This window comes from Podarcis melisellensis (assembly GCF_964234715.1).
Source record: "Podarcis melisellensis genome assembly, chromosome: 1".
NCBI lineage: Eukaryota > Metazoa > Chordata > Lepidosauria > Squamata > Lacertidae > Podarcis > Podarcis melisellensis.
In genome coordinates, this window is record NC_138528.1 from 74006506 (window position 1) to 74020189 (window position 13684).

The window sequence follows — 13684 nt, forward strand, 5'->3', positions numbered from 1 at the left end:
TTGGATAGAAGCCGTGGGGATGGGGGAGAGAAAGGGTTAGGGACCTCCTCCCCCCCCCCACTTTGCACATCAGTTCTGTGGTTTTATACAAAGAAATTTACTGATGCAATCACCGATTGGCTTCATGTCTATTTGAGTGCATAGGCTTGTGCCAGAGATTTAGTAACTCCCTCTCCTCAGGGCCTGAGTTAGGAATCTGAAACAAAGAATTCTCAGCAAACTACAATTCCCAGCATTCTTTAGGAGAAGGTATGTGCTTTTAGTTTTGTTACCAGGGCATGTATGCTTTCCACAGCTCTTCCTCGGTCTGATACACTGAACAGCAGGATGGCTGCATATGAAAGCGAAGTTGATTTTAAGTGTCTTTCAAAGCTGACCAAACACATACTCAGAGACTATCTGTAATGTAATGGAAAGAGCTGTTTAGTCCTTTCCCCCATTTGGCTAGCACCCTCTCTCTTTCTATCCGTCTGTCTGTCTGTCTCTCTCTCTCTCTCTCTCTGGCTTTGCTTCACCACAGCTGCTGTTCTCTGACAGCAGAATGATAGATGTGCTTTGCGCCAGAGGGAGGAAGGCCGCCAGCTCAGAAGGCCGGCGTATGCCACCCATCAGCCTATTCAGTGGATGCACTGAGCCGTGGCACTGTGAGGATTTTATCGGCCTTTAATGCATTAACCTTTCATTAGGCACGGCAGCCCCTGACTGTGCCTTGCACTCTCCGCCTCTGCTCCTGCCATGGCCCTAGGTATGCCATGGAGGCTTGTCATCGGAGGGAAACCCCTTTTGTCCCTACTCAGGGATCAAATGATACATTCTCGCAAACCCGGTGTACCTCATGCCTTCTTTTCTGCACATGTACAAAGTTCCGGACTTGGGTCTGCTTCCTTGTGCTGGTGTAAAGAAAATTGTTTACCTTCCCACCACAGCTCCCTCGTTCTGAAACAAGATGAGTGCCACACCCCATAGACGCCTTTGAATGGACTTAATCATCCACCGGTCCTTCACCTTTTTTTTTTTTTTACTTTATCTTAGAGAAAATTGTACTAGAGAAATCGTCCCCCGACCTTCTTCTCTGCTCTAATCTGCACGCACCCCACCCCCACATGGCATTTTGTACCATGGAGAAATCCTGTTAGAATCTGAGAGAATACAACTGATTGCAGGCCAGATGGCAAAGAACAGCTTATTCTGATTCTGGGAATGGGAATAGATGTGTTTCCTGCAGCCTTTGCTAACCTGGTGCCCTCCAGATGTTTTGCACTGTGACTCCCAGCCAGCACGGCCATTGGGAGTTGCTGTCAAAACACCTGGAGGATGTCAGGTTAGCAAAGGCTGCCTTAGGAGGTGTGTGCTTTCTGGCCTTGTTCTGAAAGGGGGCTTAGCTTAGCTGATGAAGGCTAACCCTAGCCCCCTTTTAAGGGCACCCACAAACACTTGATTCTCCCTGCTTCCTGACAAATCCCACCCAATTCTTCAGAAACGATACCACTGCTGTTGGGGTGGATGGTTAGGAAGTGAGTGGTACGGGATGGAAGTATGAAAATGTGGGGGGGAGAGAAAGAGTACGCATTTCCACCCTGGTTGTCCAGCTTTAATTTCTGTGTTTGGGTGGGTGGAGTTAGCGTAGTGGCTTTGACCTCCCCCACCCCCATAACCCACTGTCGAGAGGAAGCCTTTTTTCATGCTCAATGGGACTTTGCACGTCTGCTTTACAGAGAGAGAAGTGTGAGCTCCACACAGATCTGTAATTACTGTATCTCCCCACAGATGCAGTGTGCAGATTCCCACTTCACACCTTCCTGTAATTACTGTATCTCCCCACAGATGCAGTGTGCAGATTCCCACTTCACACCTTCCTGGGAAGTGTGAAAGAAAGCCTGGGTCATTTGTACTTCATCTGCTCCTGCTTATTGCTAACATCTGTTGTAGTCCTCATTCTTGTGGTGGTGGTTGTGTTCTTCATAGGGGATGCCCATAATTAGTTCCCTGTCCTCATCTATCAAATGGCTCCTATTCCTTTAAAAAACAAAACAAAACAACCTCTGCTTTTTCTTCCTTCCCTGAAATTTCCTCCAGAGCACGTATATGACACCACTTCTCCAGATCACTCCTCTTCTTCTGTGAGGCTGCTGGCTTAGCCCAGCTTCCTCCAATCTTCAAAGTACCCATTAGCCATTAGTCCTTGTCTCGTTTGGAAACTAGTAACCGAAAAGAATGCATATTCTTTTGCTGTGAGGTGCCTCCATTTTCTTACCCTCCTTTTTTGTCTCCTCTGTTGTCAAATTTTGGTTTATAAGCTTCTGAGCAGGGATCTGACTTTCATTTTGCAAAGCAGCGCACACGTTTTAGTGTTGCTTTGTAAATAATCGCTGAATGCATGGGATGCTAATAGCACAGAGACAGGGGTGGTTGATGACAAATTGGCTGAGTTAGTACTTCTGCTATAAACATCCATTATCATTTGTGTTATTTGTTCTGCGAAGGTGCTGAGAGGACCTCTTCTCCCTCTCCTGGCCTCCACAAACTTCAGATAACTGAGCACTGCACTGTTCTGTACAGTACAGTTCCTGAATACGATTTGTGCATTTTCGGAGCTGTGTTACCTGCTACATTCTGGCATGGCTTGACCACCCTTTGCTAACATAGGTGGATAACAGAGTTTCTGTATTCTACATATGCCAGAATAATAAACTCTGTTAACTCTGCAACCACTAACAACAGCTTTCTCACACAAGTCCTGCTCTCTCCTGCTTTCCTTCAAAGCATTTATAAATGAAGAGAGATCATACGAAGGAGTGGGGCAAACCATTGTCCCCCTGGGTGGGGACAGTAAAGAGATCCACTCAGTTTTCTTTGTTTTGAAAGCTGTAGCAATTTAACATTTATGGGTTATGGAATAACGTTTGTCTTCTTGTGGCATTTCTCTTGCAGGTAGAAGCAGAAGACCACCAAGATGTGGTGGTCTATGACCAGAGCACACGGGATGCCAATGGACTGGCGTCTGACAGTTTTCTCTCCATCCTCCTAGGCAAGCTGGACAGCTGCTTCCACAATGTCTCCATCCTCACAGGTAGGAATTGGTGGCAGCCATAGTGAAAGGCCAAGATGTTGCCTGTTAAGTGTATGGGAAAGAAGCACTTCAGAGGACAAAAAGCGGCTGTAGAAAGCCACAGACTACTCTGTCTTGCCGTTTAGTGTTCTTTCCATGTGATTTATGTTGGACACAAGCCCCAGATGTGATGTTTGCTGTAACTAATAGAGCTGCATTGGTGGACCAAGGGTGGAATAGCTTCCCCCTCCATCTTTTGTGTCACTCCTGAATTTAATTGCACAGCTACGAAGAAGGGAACTTTACCAAGGGGTTGGATGATGTGTCATGGCATCAGGATGGATGCTAGAGTGTGAGAGAGGAATCAATGGTAAGCCTTTATTGCAATACCTTTCTAGGTCTCGAGTACCTTGTGGCCTAAATAGCAACCTGTATTCCTGAAAGTGCTTTACTGCAGCCACGTCACAGTTTTGTTTTGTTTTTGTTTTGTAAACCCTCCTCTTCGGAAACAGTAACATTATCTGAAGTGGAATGTGCAGGCTGATATAATTTTGGGAAGGGAGCTTGTGACCCTAAATGTTGCTGGACTATAAATCCCACTATTGGCCATGCTGGCTGAGGCCTTAAATGGCTCAGGACCACAATATCTCAAGGACCGCCTCTTTCCACATGAACCTACCCGGTCGCTGAGATCATCTTCTGAGGCCCTTCTTCACGTGCCTCTTCCTTGAGAGGTCCAGAGGGTGGCAACATGAGAACAGGCCTTCTCTGCAGTGGCTTCCCATTTGTGGAATGCTGTCCCAGGGAGGCTCGCCTGGCGCCTTCATTATACACCTTTAGGTGCCAGGCAAAAAACATTCTTTTTTAACCAGGCCTTTGGTTGATTTGATTTATATCCTATGCCCTTTTAAAATGTGTTTTTTTGGGGGGTGTTTTTTATTAGGTATTTTGTGGTTTTATATCTTGATTTTATTCTGTGAATTGCCCCGAGACTCCAGGGTATAGGGTGGTATATAAATTCTAATAATAATAATAATAATAATAATAATAATAATAATAATAATAATAATAATAATAATAATATGGGAGTCAGTTCAACAACATCTACAGGACCACATTATTCCCACTCCTATGCTACTAGATACCTTGACTGCCTTTAGCAGGGATTCTGCTAGGATTCAAGAACTTGCAGACCCATGGAAGGGGCTTTAAAATGACCATCATGCCTGATGCCTGTTGTGGGTGCCTGATGATGCCACTGAGCTTAAAATACCAGATAGAGAAAATAGGCCGTGTTCCTACAAAACTCAAGCACTCATATGATTGCACCTTCTGGGGCTTCTTTGCCATATACCTTTATTCCCAAGTTCTAGTTGCCTTGCTTAACTCTGTTAGCTATTGTGTGAGAGCAAGATTCATGGTCTTCTCTTTTGCCCTCTTATATTGGACAGGAATTGATGTTAAATATGGATATGTGTTGTGGACTCAATTAGGGACTCTAAGGATACGGTTTGTTCCATATATTAAGATTATCTTGTGACTTTTATTCAGTTGCTAATTGTTATAACCCTTTGGGGTTTTGTAATCTGTTCCTTTACTTAGAGGTGTAACATATCAGGGAATATAAAAGCCTAGGGAGAAAAATGTTTTTGGAGGTGAGGAGAATGGAAATTGAGGGGGGGGGGGGGAAGAATGGAAATATACGGAATTTTTATCCAACCAAGCTTAAGTTAGGAACGTGAAATCCATTATGTATAATTTAGGTAGCAGAAAAAAGTGTGGTGTTTGGCATTTTTATGAAATGTGAAAGTATAAATTCTTAATGTTAATTCTAGCAATAGTTAAAAACATTCTGCTGCTGTGAGCTTTTACACCCTAATGTGCCTGAGGAATTGTCTGCCACAAAATGTTGCAATGGCCACAATGCAAATAGCTTTACAGGGGTATAAGTCAAAGGCATAGAGAGTGGAGGCCCATCAATGGCTAGTAGTCATGGTGGCTAGATAGAACATTGCATGTTCAGATGTAGTGCACTTTTGAATATTGGGGGACACCATTGGAAGAGAAGGCTGTCTGATTTTGGCCATGGACTGGTTGAATAATATGTTCTGAAGGAAGCAGGAGTAACTATAGACACCTATTCCACTGACCTGTTCCACTTAGCATGGAAAAGTTCTGTATGCTGTGCTGGGGGGTGGGCAGAAGGATTGCTGCATCGATGCTCTACAAATCCCATTTTGCCCAGTAGAGGGGAGTGTTGCACATCTGCAGGAATCAGCCTGAGCCAGTCTGAGGCAGCGAGCCCAGGCTTACTGAACATGAGCACATTGTCGTGCCACTGCAAAGCTTTCTTCTTTCTGTGCCTTTCCCTCTTACCTGTGCCATAACTGCCGGCATGGATCTTGCATCTTGGCTCTTGTTTGGCGTCATTTCCATGAAACTAGTAACCAACAGAGTTTGCAGAACTGGACAATCAGAGTAGAAAAATAGGTAGGATTTCAGGGAGTCAACAAATCTTCCCCGCTAACCTTGTTAGTATTTACAGAGTGAATGAATGAGCAGGGCTCTTTTCCAGAACACTTAAAAAAAAGAATCAATGGATTCATTCGGAAAGAGGAAAAGGAGGGTAGTGGTGGGGGGTTCATTGCAATGAATCAGGGTCCCTGAGGGACTCTTATCCCAAACCACAGCCCATATGGTAAAGTGGCTAAGTAAGCATGATATTCTAATTATAGCTTTCTGCAGAGTGTGTACAGTTACAGTGCTAGCGAGCTCCAAAGGAAAGGCGTGTGAATGAATGAAATCTCCCAAGTGGACAAAGAAAGGAAAAGGCAGATGAAGATTAAACCCACTTATTCATTCCATAACTCTGGGAGCCAGATCTGCTGCTTATATTGCTACCTAGCACTCTGGGCCAAGCGACACATGGCATTTACTCCATAGCTTGCTTTTGAGTGCAACCCTTATTTTTTCCAAAAACTGCCGGCGTGCCCCCTCCCCACACCACAATATGGGTTCAGATCCTAGCATAGAAGTTAGGGAGCTTTAACACATGCACCCTCATGCAATGGTCCTAAACTGGATCAGGGACTCTCATGCCTGCAATTTGCATTGGGGGGGTGGGGGTGGTTAGCTTCCAATATCAAGAAGAAAATTTTCATCCCCCCTGTGCAAATTGCAGAAGAAAAACTTGTGGTGCTCAGAATCCCTTTGAAAATAACAGGCAAAACATCTGTTCTCCTCCCCCCAAAATAAAACACAGATAAGGAAATCAAGCAATCAACACCCCCCAAAACAGGAATTACCCACACCAACTATCCAAAGAGGAGGCCCCCATCTCAGTTTTAAAATCATTAAATTTGGGAGGGGCAGGGAACCCTGGCAGATGCCAAAGGGGCTGTCTGAGAGTGCCACATGCCTCGATACACAGGGTGCCGCAATAGACACCCCAGTACTAAAGTCCTTTCTCCGTTCAGCTAACTTTTCCACATTCATGTCTGGCGTTAAAGTCAAGCAAATTAGTTACAATATAGCACGTGAAATGTTTCTGTTTTAGCCCTTGCATTATAATGTGTATTGCCACCGTAGATTGAACAGAGCTGCTGTTTATATAGCTTTGTTTACAACTCTGCCAAACTTGTCCAACCAGAAATGTCGCTTGTAGTACCAGGTTTGTGCCATGATGGTTGTTTTTGTGAAATGTTGCATTTATCTGGATGCCTTGAATGCATAACTGCTTTAAGTGGCGTACACATTTGATGATGGTGATGATGATGATGATAATGTCACAGGTGTGGAGAGGGGGTAGAATTTCTTTAGACATGGGATTACAGGAACAAGCATGTGATGCAAGGAGAATCTCTTGGAAGCAATGTGAATAAAAATCTCAGAAATACAGTCAGGGTGTCTTCATTGCAGAATTTTAGTCCACTCCCAAGAGTATATTTGATCTCTGGAGAATAGTTCTTACCATGAGCTTGCTGTCTGCTATTGACAAGTTGAATAATCTTTTGTCCAACACCTATAAAATGGAGAATGCAAATGTCAGTGTCTTATCTGTTGGTGCCGGAGTCCTTCTGGGCAGAGACTGTTGCTCAGCAACAAACAGCATTTGGCATAGCAGAGCTCTGATGTTATATTGGCTAAAGATGCTTGCTCTCGCTACAGTATATAGCCGTAAAATAATCGCTAGTTTAGGAAGATAGCATCTGTAATGATGGCTTTAGAGTCTGCTGCCCATGCCCTGCACTGCTTTAGATTTGATTGTTACAGAACACAAGCAGTGGGGAGAGGAGGAAGGTGGTGATTCAGCCAAGTGTATTTGCTGTGCTCTGAACAATTTTCACATGACAGCAATTCCCCATAGAAGGAGAACGGATGTAGGCAAGGCGGGACTTGCGGGCGGCAGACTGTGTGCCACAGTTGCAAGGTCACTGTGGTATAAATCAAGGACAAGCAGCCCCTGCACAAATTACATAATTCTGGGTCTTCCGTGAGCTTGTTTAAGGTGTGAGGCTGTGCCGAGCACATCCAGAGTATTTGTAATTTACCCTGAACTCCCAGAAATCCCTTCTGCTTTCCTGGGGGTAGAGTCTGTAAAACAGCTCACTGGTCATACATTTCAGTACAGTGGTACCTCGGGTTAAGTACTTAATTTGTTCTTGAGGTTTGTTCTTAACCTGAAACTGTTCTTAACCTGAAGCACCACTTTAGCTAATGGGGCCTCCTCCTGCTGCCGCGCAGCCAGAGCACAATTTCTGTTCTTATCCTGAAGCAAAGTTCTTAACCTGAAGCACCATTTCTGGCTTAGTGGAGTGTGTAACCTGAAGCATATGTAACTTGAAGTGTATGTAACCTGAGGTACTACTGTATCTCCTAGGCACAACTACAAATAAAGAGCAGCCTTTTTACCCTGGAGTCTTGCTGCCCAAGTTGTAACTGTTTATTTCCAATCAGTATGTGAACTTCATCCTCTCTTGTGTCCCTGCAGTCCCTGACCATGTTTACCTTTCCTCTCTGCCCATTCTCACTCCCAGTATGTATAGGAATACAGGAAGCTGCCTTATGTTGCCTCTGTCCAGTTCAGTTTTGTCTACACTGACTGGCCAAACCGTGGCTTAGCACTCTTCCCCCAGCCTCCCTGTACTGTTTGACTTAGTTTGTTGTCCAAGCCACAAGCAGTGACCCAGGTTTGTTCTTGGGTTTACATCTTGTTGTTTGTCTGGATGAGACAAACTGAGCCCAGATTTAGGTGACACACTAGCCCAAACCATGAGGGAGGAGCGCAGTGGTCAGGATCTCTCTGGCAGTTTGCGGATTCATGGTAAGCCATGGTTTGGCTTAGTTTAATGTGCAAACCATCTCGCTATCACATTCCCCCTGTAGGTGTGGACAGGTAGGAGGCCTGCAGGATCATTTAATTTTTACTCAACTCCTGAGGTCCTCCAACCAGAGCAAGCTGCAGAATAGTGGCTCAAGGAAACAGAGACAAATGCAACATGATGGCTTGGGGACAAAGCCAGTTACTTGCATATAAAAATAGCTTACCTACATCTGAGTTATTACTAAGACAGGATTCTAACAACCCAGTTTAAGAGCAGAAGAAATGCAGTTTCGCTATTAACACTGTTAAACATTTGAGAGTCAGAAACCTTTGACAATCTAACTGAAAATATGCCAGGAGATCCTGATCTACTTCCATCCACCTGACCCCAGTGTAAGGGATTGGATGTTGGGCTTGGATTTGGGATTAACAGGTTCAATGCCTAATCAACCACACGGCAGAATTGAGGATAAAATGAGCTGCCTTGAGCTTCTCAGAGGATAAGCATGATAAAAAAACCTCATTTTTTTAACTAAAAAAAACAGTATAAGTGTCTTGTAAATGTTCTCTCAGCATTCTCCAATACAGTCCTTTGTGTATTTAGCAGAACTTTTGCCACTGAAGAAAAAGTGGCTTATCAGACTCCATATACGTTTCTATTTTACATTCACATATCCCAACTTGCACATATATTCGGTTTCTCAGGCGTGTGCATGCACACCCACCCCATTACATTCAGGGAGGGGAGTGAGCCTGTTCCCAGAAGTTGCTGGTAATTTCCTTCCTGAGGTTTTGGCAAAGATTCTTATGTGTGTTTTTGCTGTGGCGTCATGAACTGCATGCCCTGGAGCCCGCCAATTCACTAATGTCAAACACAGACCACTAATGTGCTGGGTGGAGGAGAGGAACTGAAATGTAGAACACTGGGTCACGGCTGCTGAGTTTTATGTGGAAAGCATGACTCAAAATAAGAAAAAGGCTGCTGAAAACTTAAAAGAGGAAGGCAGAGCAGATTTCTAACACACGCACACACACATACAAAATTTCCTCTTTGGTCTAATGTACAGGCTATTAATTTAGACTAAATGGTTCAATGCCTGGGTGGTCTGAAGCTTACTTTGGTGTCAATTTCCAAAGGTTTACCTGCCCAAACATCTATTTTAAGATATAACATTGTAACATACATCTATAACTACCAGGAAAGGTTCCTATTCTTCACATTTGTTTCTTTATAGAAGCTTTCCTGTGCAAATGTATTGTTTTTCTGTGGTCCTGTTTTCTAACATTTTATGTTTCAAGAGAGTGAGCATGTCTTACATTGAGAAGTGGCTATAAGGGGAATTTTTCATGGATTCTGTTGAAACTGTAATGGATTCAGTTACTAAAATTTCAGTTGAATAGCCATTATATGCTACAATTGGCATACATAGGGGTAATCCATGGGTAGGCAAACTAAGGCCCGGGGGCCGGATCCAGCCCAATCGCTTTCTAAATCTGGCTTGTGGACTGTCCGGGAATCAGTGTGTTTTTACATGAGTAGAAAGTGTGTTTTTATTTAAAATGCATCTCTGGGTTATTTGTGGGGCATAGGAATTCGTTCTCCCCCCCCCAAAAAAATATAGTCCGGCCCCCACAAGGTCTGAGGGACAGTGGACCGGCCCCCTGCTGAAAAAGTTTGCTTACCCCTGGGTAATCCATCACCCCCTCCAGGTGTTTTCCCCTTATGTAATCAAGGTTCCAGATGACAGGGAGAGCCCACATGCATTTGGCAGGCTTGCTGGTTGCAGACATTTTCCTGGTGAATGGGTGTTGTCCCAATGCAAGGATGTGTGATCTGCTGGTGTGGCCCTGTTCTCCCTCTCAAGTAATTTAATTACATGAGCAGGGACACAGGAAGGGGGCTTATTTCTCTAGTATGTGAAATGAAATCACAATGAGGGAAGTAACATCCAGTACCTGCACTTACACCCAAGTAATCATGCATAGGATTGTTCTGAAAGCACCCACAATTAAGGCCCACCAAATTCAGTGGGACTTATAGGAAACCTGTTTAGTATTAGACAGCTTGTCTGCCAGGTAGTACCAATTATGTCAATATAGTGTAATCATGACTACATCAGTAATTGAACCAAGATCATCATCATCACCATCATCTCAGAACTGTAACTCCAGATTTTTTTGTACTCTGATATGGGTGCCCCCATGATGAATGCATGTGGGGACAATTGGATATGAAGGCAGCACCCATGCATTTTTCAGGCATGCTGTTTCCATACATGTCAGGAGAGACCCAGTTTGTGCCTGACCATTGCTCACCTATATTTTAAATTCAGGTAGGTAGCCGTGTTGGTCTAAAGAGGGCCATAGCATGCATTGATGGGTGCTTCCTTCATACTGGATGGGCTGTACCTGTGCTTGGTACTTTTATTGGGGAGTCATATCTCAGTAGATAGAGGGGGAGGGGAGGCCTTCAAGAATCTTTGTGCTAGCATTTCTTCTAGGGCACAAAAAATGAAAGAAAACATCTGAGCCAAAAATGTGTTTTTAAAATCTTCTAGGTAACTTTTTTAATAAAATTGTTAATCAGATGAATATGTGCAAATGTGACTATGTTTTCATAGGCAAGAAGCAATATCCAAAGCCCAGATGGTTAAGCCCATAGATAAAGATCTGTTTCAGATAGACTAGCCTTCATACCTATATAGAAAACTAGCAGAAAGGCTGCTGGTAAGCAGCAGTATCCTCTTTTACCCTTGATATCTTGCGGTAAGGATACAAAGCACTCCCACTGGCCTCAGAAACCCCATTTGGAATTTCCCTGCCGCTGACAGCCATTAAAATCTATTGGCTTATGCAACCGGGTGAGAATTCCCCACTTGTAGCAAGAGTTCAACCACTGCTACAGCTCCACAGTCAGCAGGGCTAGGACTCCAGGCTGTCTTACCCTTGATGGTGCTGCTTGCTTGCTTGCTGGGATGCCTTGGGCACACACACCTGCTGTATGGCTCTGCTTTGCTGTCTTTCACAATGCTTTTATCATACCTCATACCTCTGCATGTAGCGACTTGGTGCCCATGTTACCTGCAGGGAATATAGCAGCTCATAGTGCCAGAGGATTGACATGGGGTAGAAGGGATTCCTCCTGCAGCCCCAGCTCTCAGCAAGCAGGTATAGGTGGGAGTATGGGAGATGGGAAGGAGGAGGAGAGTTCTTCTTCTTCATTTCTCAGGCAGTAGGTAGGTTGCCAGTACTGCTTTGTACGTGTAAACAGCCCTGCCTGCTGCCCACCCTTTGCAGGAGGAGCAAGCATGTTGATTTAGATGGATTTCCTGACGTCACAAGAAGCGGCGAAAAAGTGAATGGAGCCAACATTTTTTCTGCATTACGTACCCCCTCTCCCTCCCAGCGCTGCTATTCCTGCAGGAGCCTGACTGTTCTTTAACCTCTGCTGATTCCAGAGCAACATCTGCAGCCCCTCCCTCAACACCTCTGCACTTTTATTATAATTGGCTTATCAAGCATGTTGCCTGAAAGTCCTCTTAAGTTCATGCTGTCAGCAAGGATGGTGTTGGGCTGGAGGAGGCAAGGGAGCCCTCACCAGCCTCTTTCCCCTTTTATGTTTGCTTACAGGGGTGGTGAAGAGTTGGCATGTGCCGGACCCAAGTGCTGACACCGCAGCTGCCTTTGGTGCTTCTGTGCAGCTCGGCAGGGGCCACCTACTCCGCTCTGGAGAGAGGACCAGGCGTGCATTGTTTGATTGCTAATAGGAATGGGAGAGAGAGATTTCCTGGGGAGGGTGGGGCAGAGCTAGTCAAGAATAGGATCGTGCTTCAGCATCAATGGCACAAATCACAACTTACGTCACTGGTGCTTGAAACAGTTTATGGAATTGGTTATTTAAAGTCTGAGTCAAGTAGCTCTTTTGAGACAGTTGGCAGCAGTGTTTTCCCTTGCTTCCTCCTCTAACAAAAAATGGGTGCTGTGAGCCGGGGTACACCATGATGAGGGCTAGCACCATGGGCGTAGCCAGGATTTTTTGGGGGGCAGAACCTCATATTTGTATTGATTTGAATTGATTTAGGAGGCAGCTGCCCCCTATCCCCCCCTTGGCTATGCCCATGACCAGCACATTTACTAACAGTAGAACCATTAGCATTATCATGTCACACTAGCTTGAAAGATGCTCCAAATAGTGTGTGTGCTGTTGCCCACAGTAGTACCTGACCCTAATGATAAATGAAACTAACAACACATGATGTATCTCTATAGGACTTACTTATACTTCCTCACAGTTGGTCAGTGCTAAGTCAGATGTATTCACCTCAGGTGGTGGCCCAGAAGGCCTGTTATTTAAAAACAAACAAACAAACAAACAAACAAACAAAAACCCTAATTTCCAACTAAAGGCCTCTTTCTGTGTTATCCTGAAGCAAGCAAACCAGATCCTGAGCTTTGCCCTGAATATACAAGACAAGGTTGTGGGTGCTGAATCTGTCTGATTCTAGCAGAGGGGAAGTTACAGATTGGGCCCTGGCTTGGTGGAGACCAAAGGACTTGCTGAAAGTAAGACTCTGCTCTCAGTTTCCCATAGCTCTGAAGTAGCTCTTGCTTGAAAATTAGGGAGCATAATTTGATGGTAGCCTACTTAGGACTAAAATGCACAAATCCTACCTGGTTCTGCATCACAGGACTGATGAGGTGGTTCTGGCGGTTGGTTTTTCAAGTGCAGCATCCTTATTGCTTTCATAGAAGCAGCCTGGGAGTGTGGAATAGCCACATCTTTCTCATGGGAGGGTTCACTGCAGGCACATGAGGAGTAACCTAGGGCAATTCATGTGAGAAGCCTAAGGCCATTCACAAGAGAAGTGGATGTGTGCACAGCCTAGAAAAATAAAACAGTTAACACTAAGAGTTGTGTGGAATTAGACTTTGAAGTAAAATAAAATAGAGGGCTAAATTAAGCCTGCATTTGAGCGCAGGATGAATAGTTCACAACAGTTCAAGACATAGGTTATAAAGAATTCAGTATTCTGCAACTGAATGAGCTACTTCTGAAGCTCTGACTGAGTCCCTCCCACACCCACACTCTTGGTCACCAAGCTGTGCTAAAGCCTTTTGTACCTTTTCTCAAGCCAGTAGCTTTTCATCTGGCCCTGGTGTACATGTGAGCTCATCAGCCATCTTCTTCCCCACTCTAGAGCTTGTACCAGTTCTGTGAAGAATGTTTAGATTTTTCCATCCCTCTTTTTTTCTAAATTTAGAGCACCCATTTAACACTCATGATTTGGAAAGAATGTGGCATGGTAATAATT

At 44.5% G+C, this 13684-nt stretch overlaps 1 protein-coding gene across 3 annotated transcripts in view; it reads left to right on the top strand.

Annotated features, from left to right (window-relative positions):
• Nucleotides 1-13684, top strand: part of DUSP8 (dual specificity phosphatase 8) — an 82392-nt gene that overhangs the window by 31595 nt on the left and 37113 nt on the right. For all 3 annotated transcript variants that reach the window (XM_081903832.1, XM_081903834.1, XM_081903833.1), the window contains one exon: nt 2932-3070. In XM_081903832.1, coding sequence (XP_081759958.1) covers nt 2932-3070 — 139 coding nt within the window. The remainder of the gene's footprint in view (nt 1-2931; nt 3071-13684) is intronic.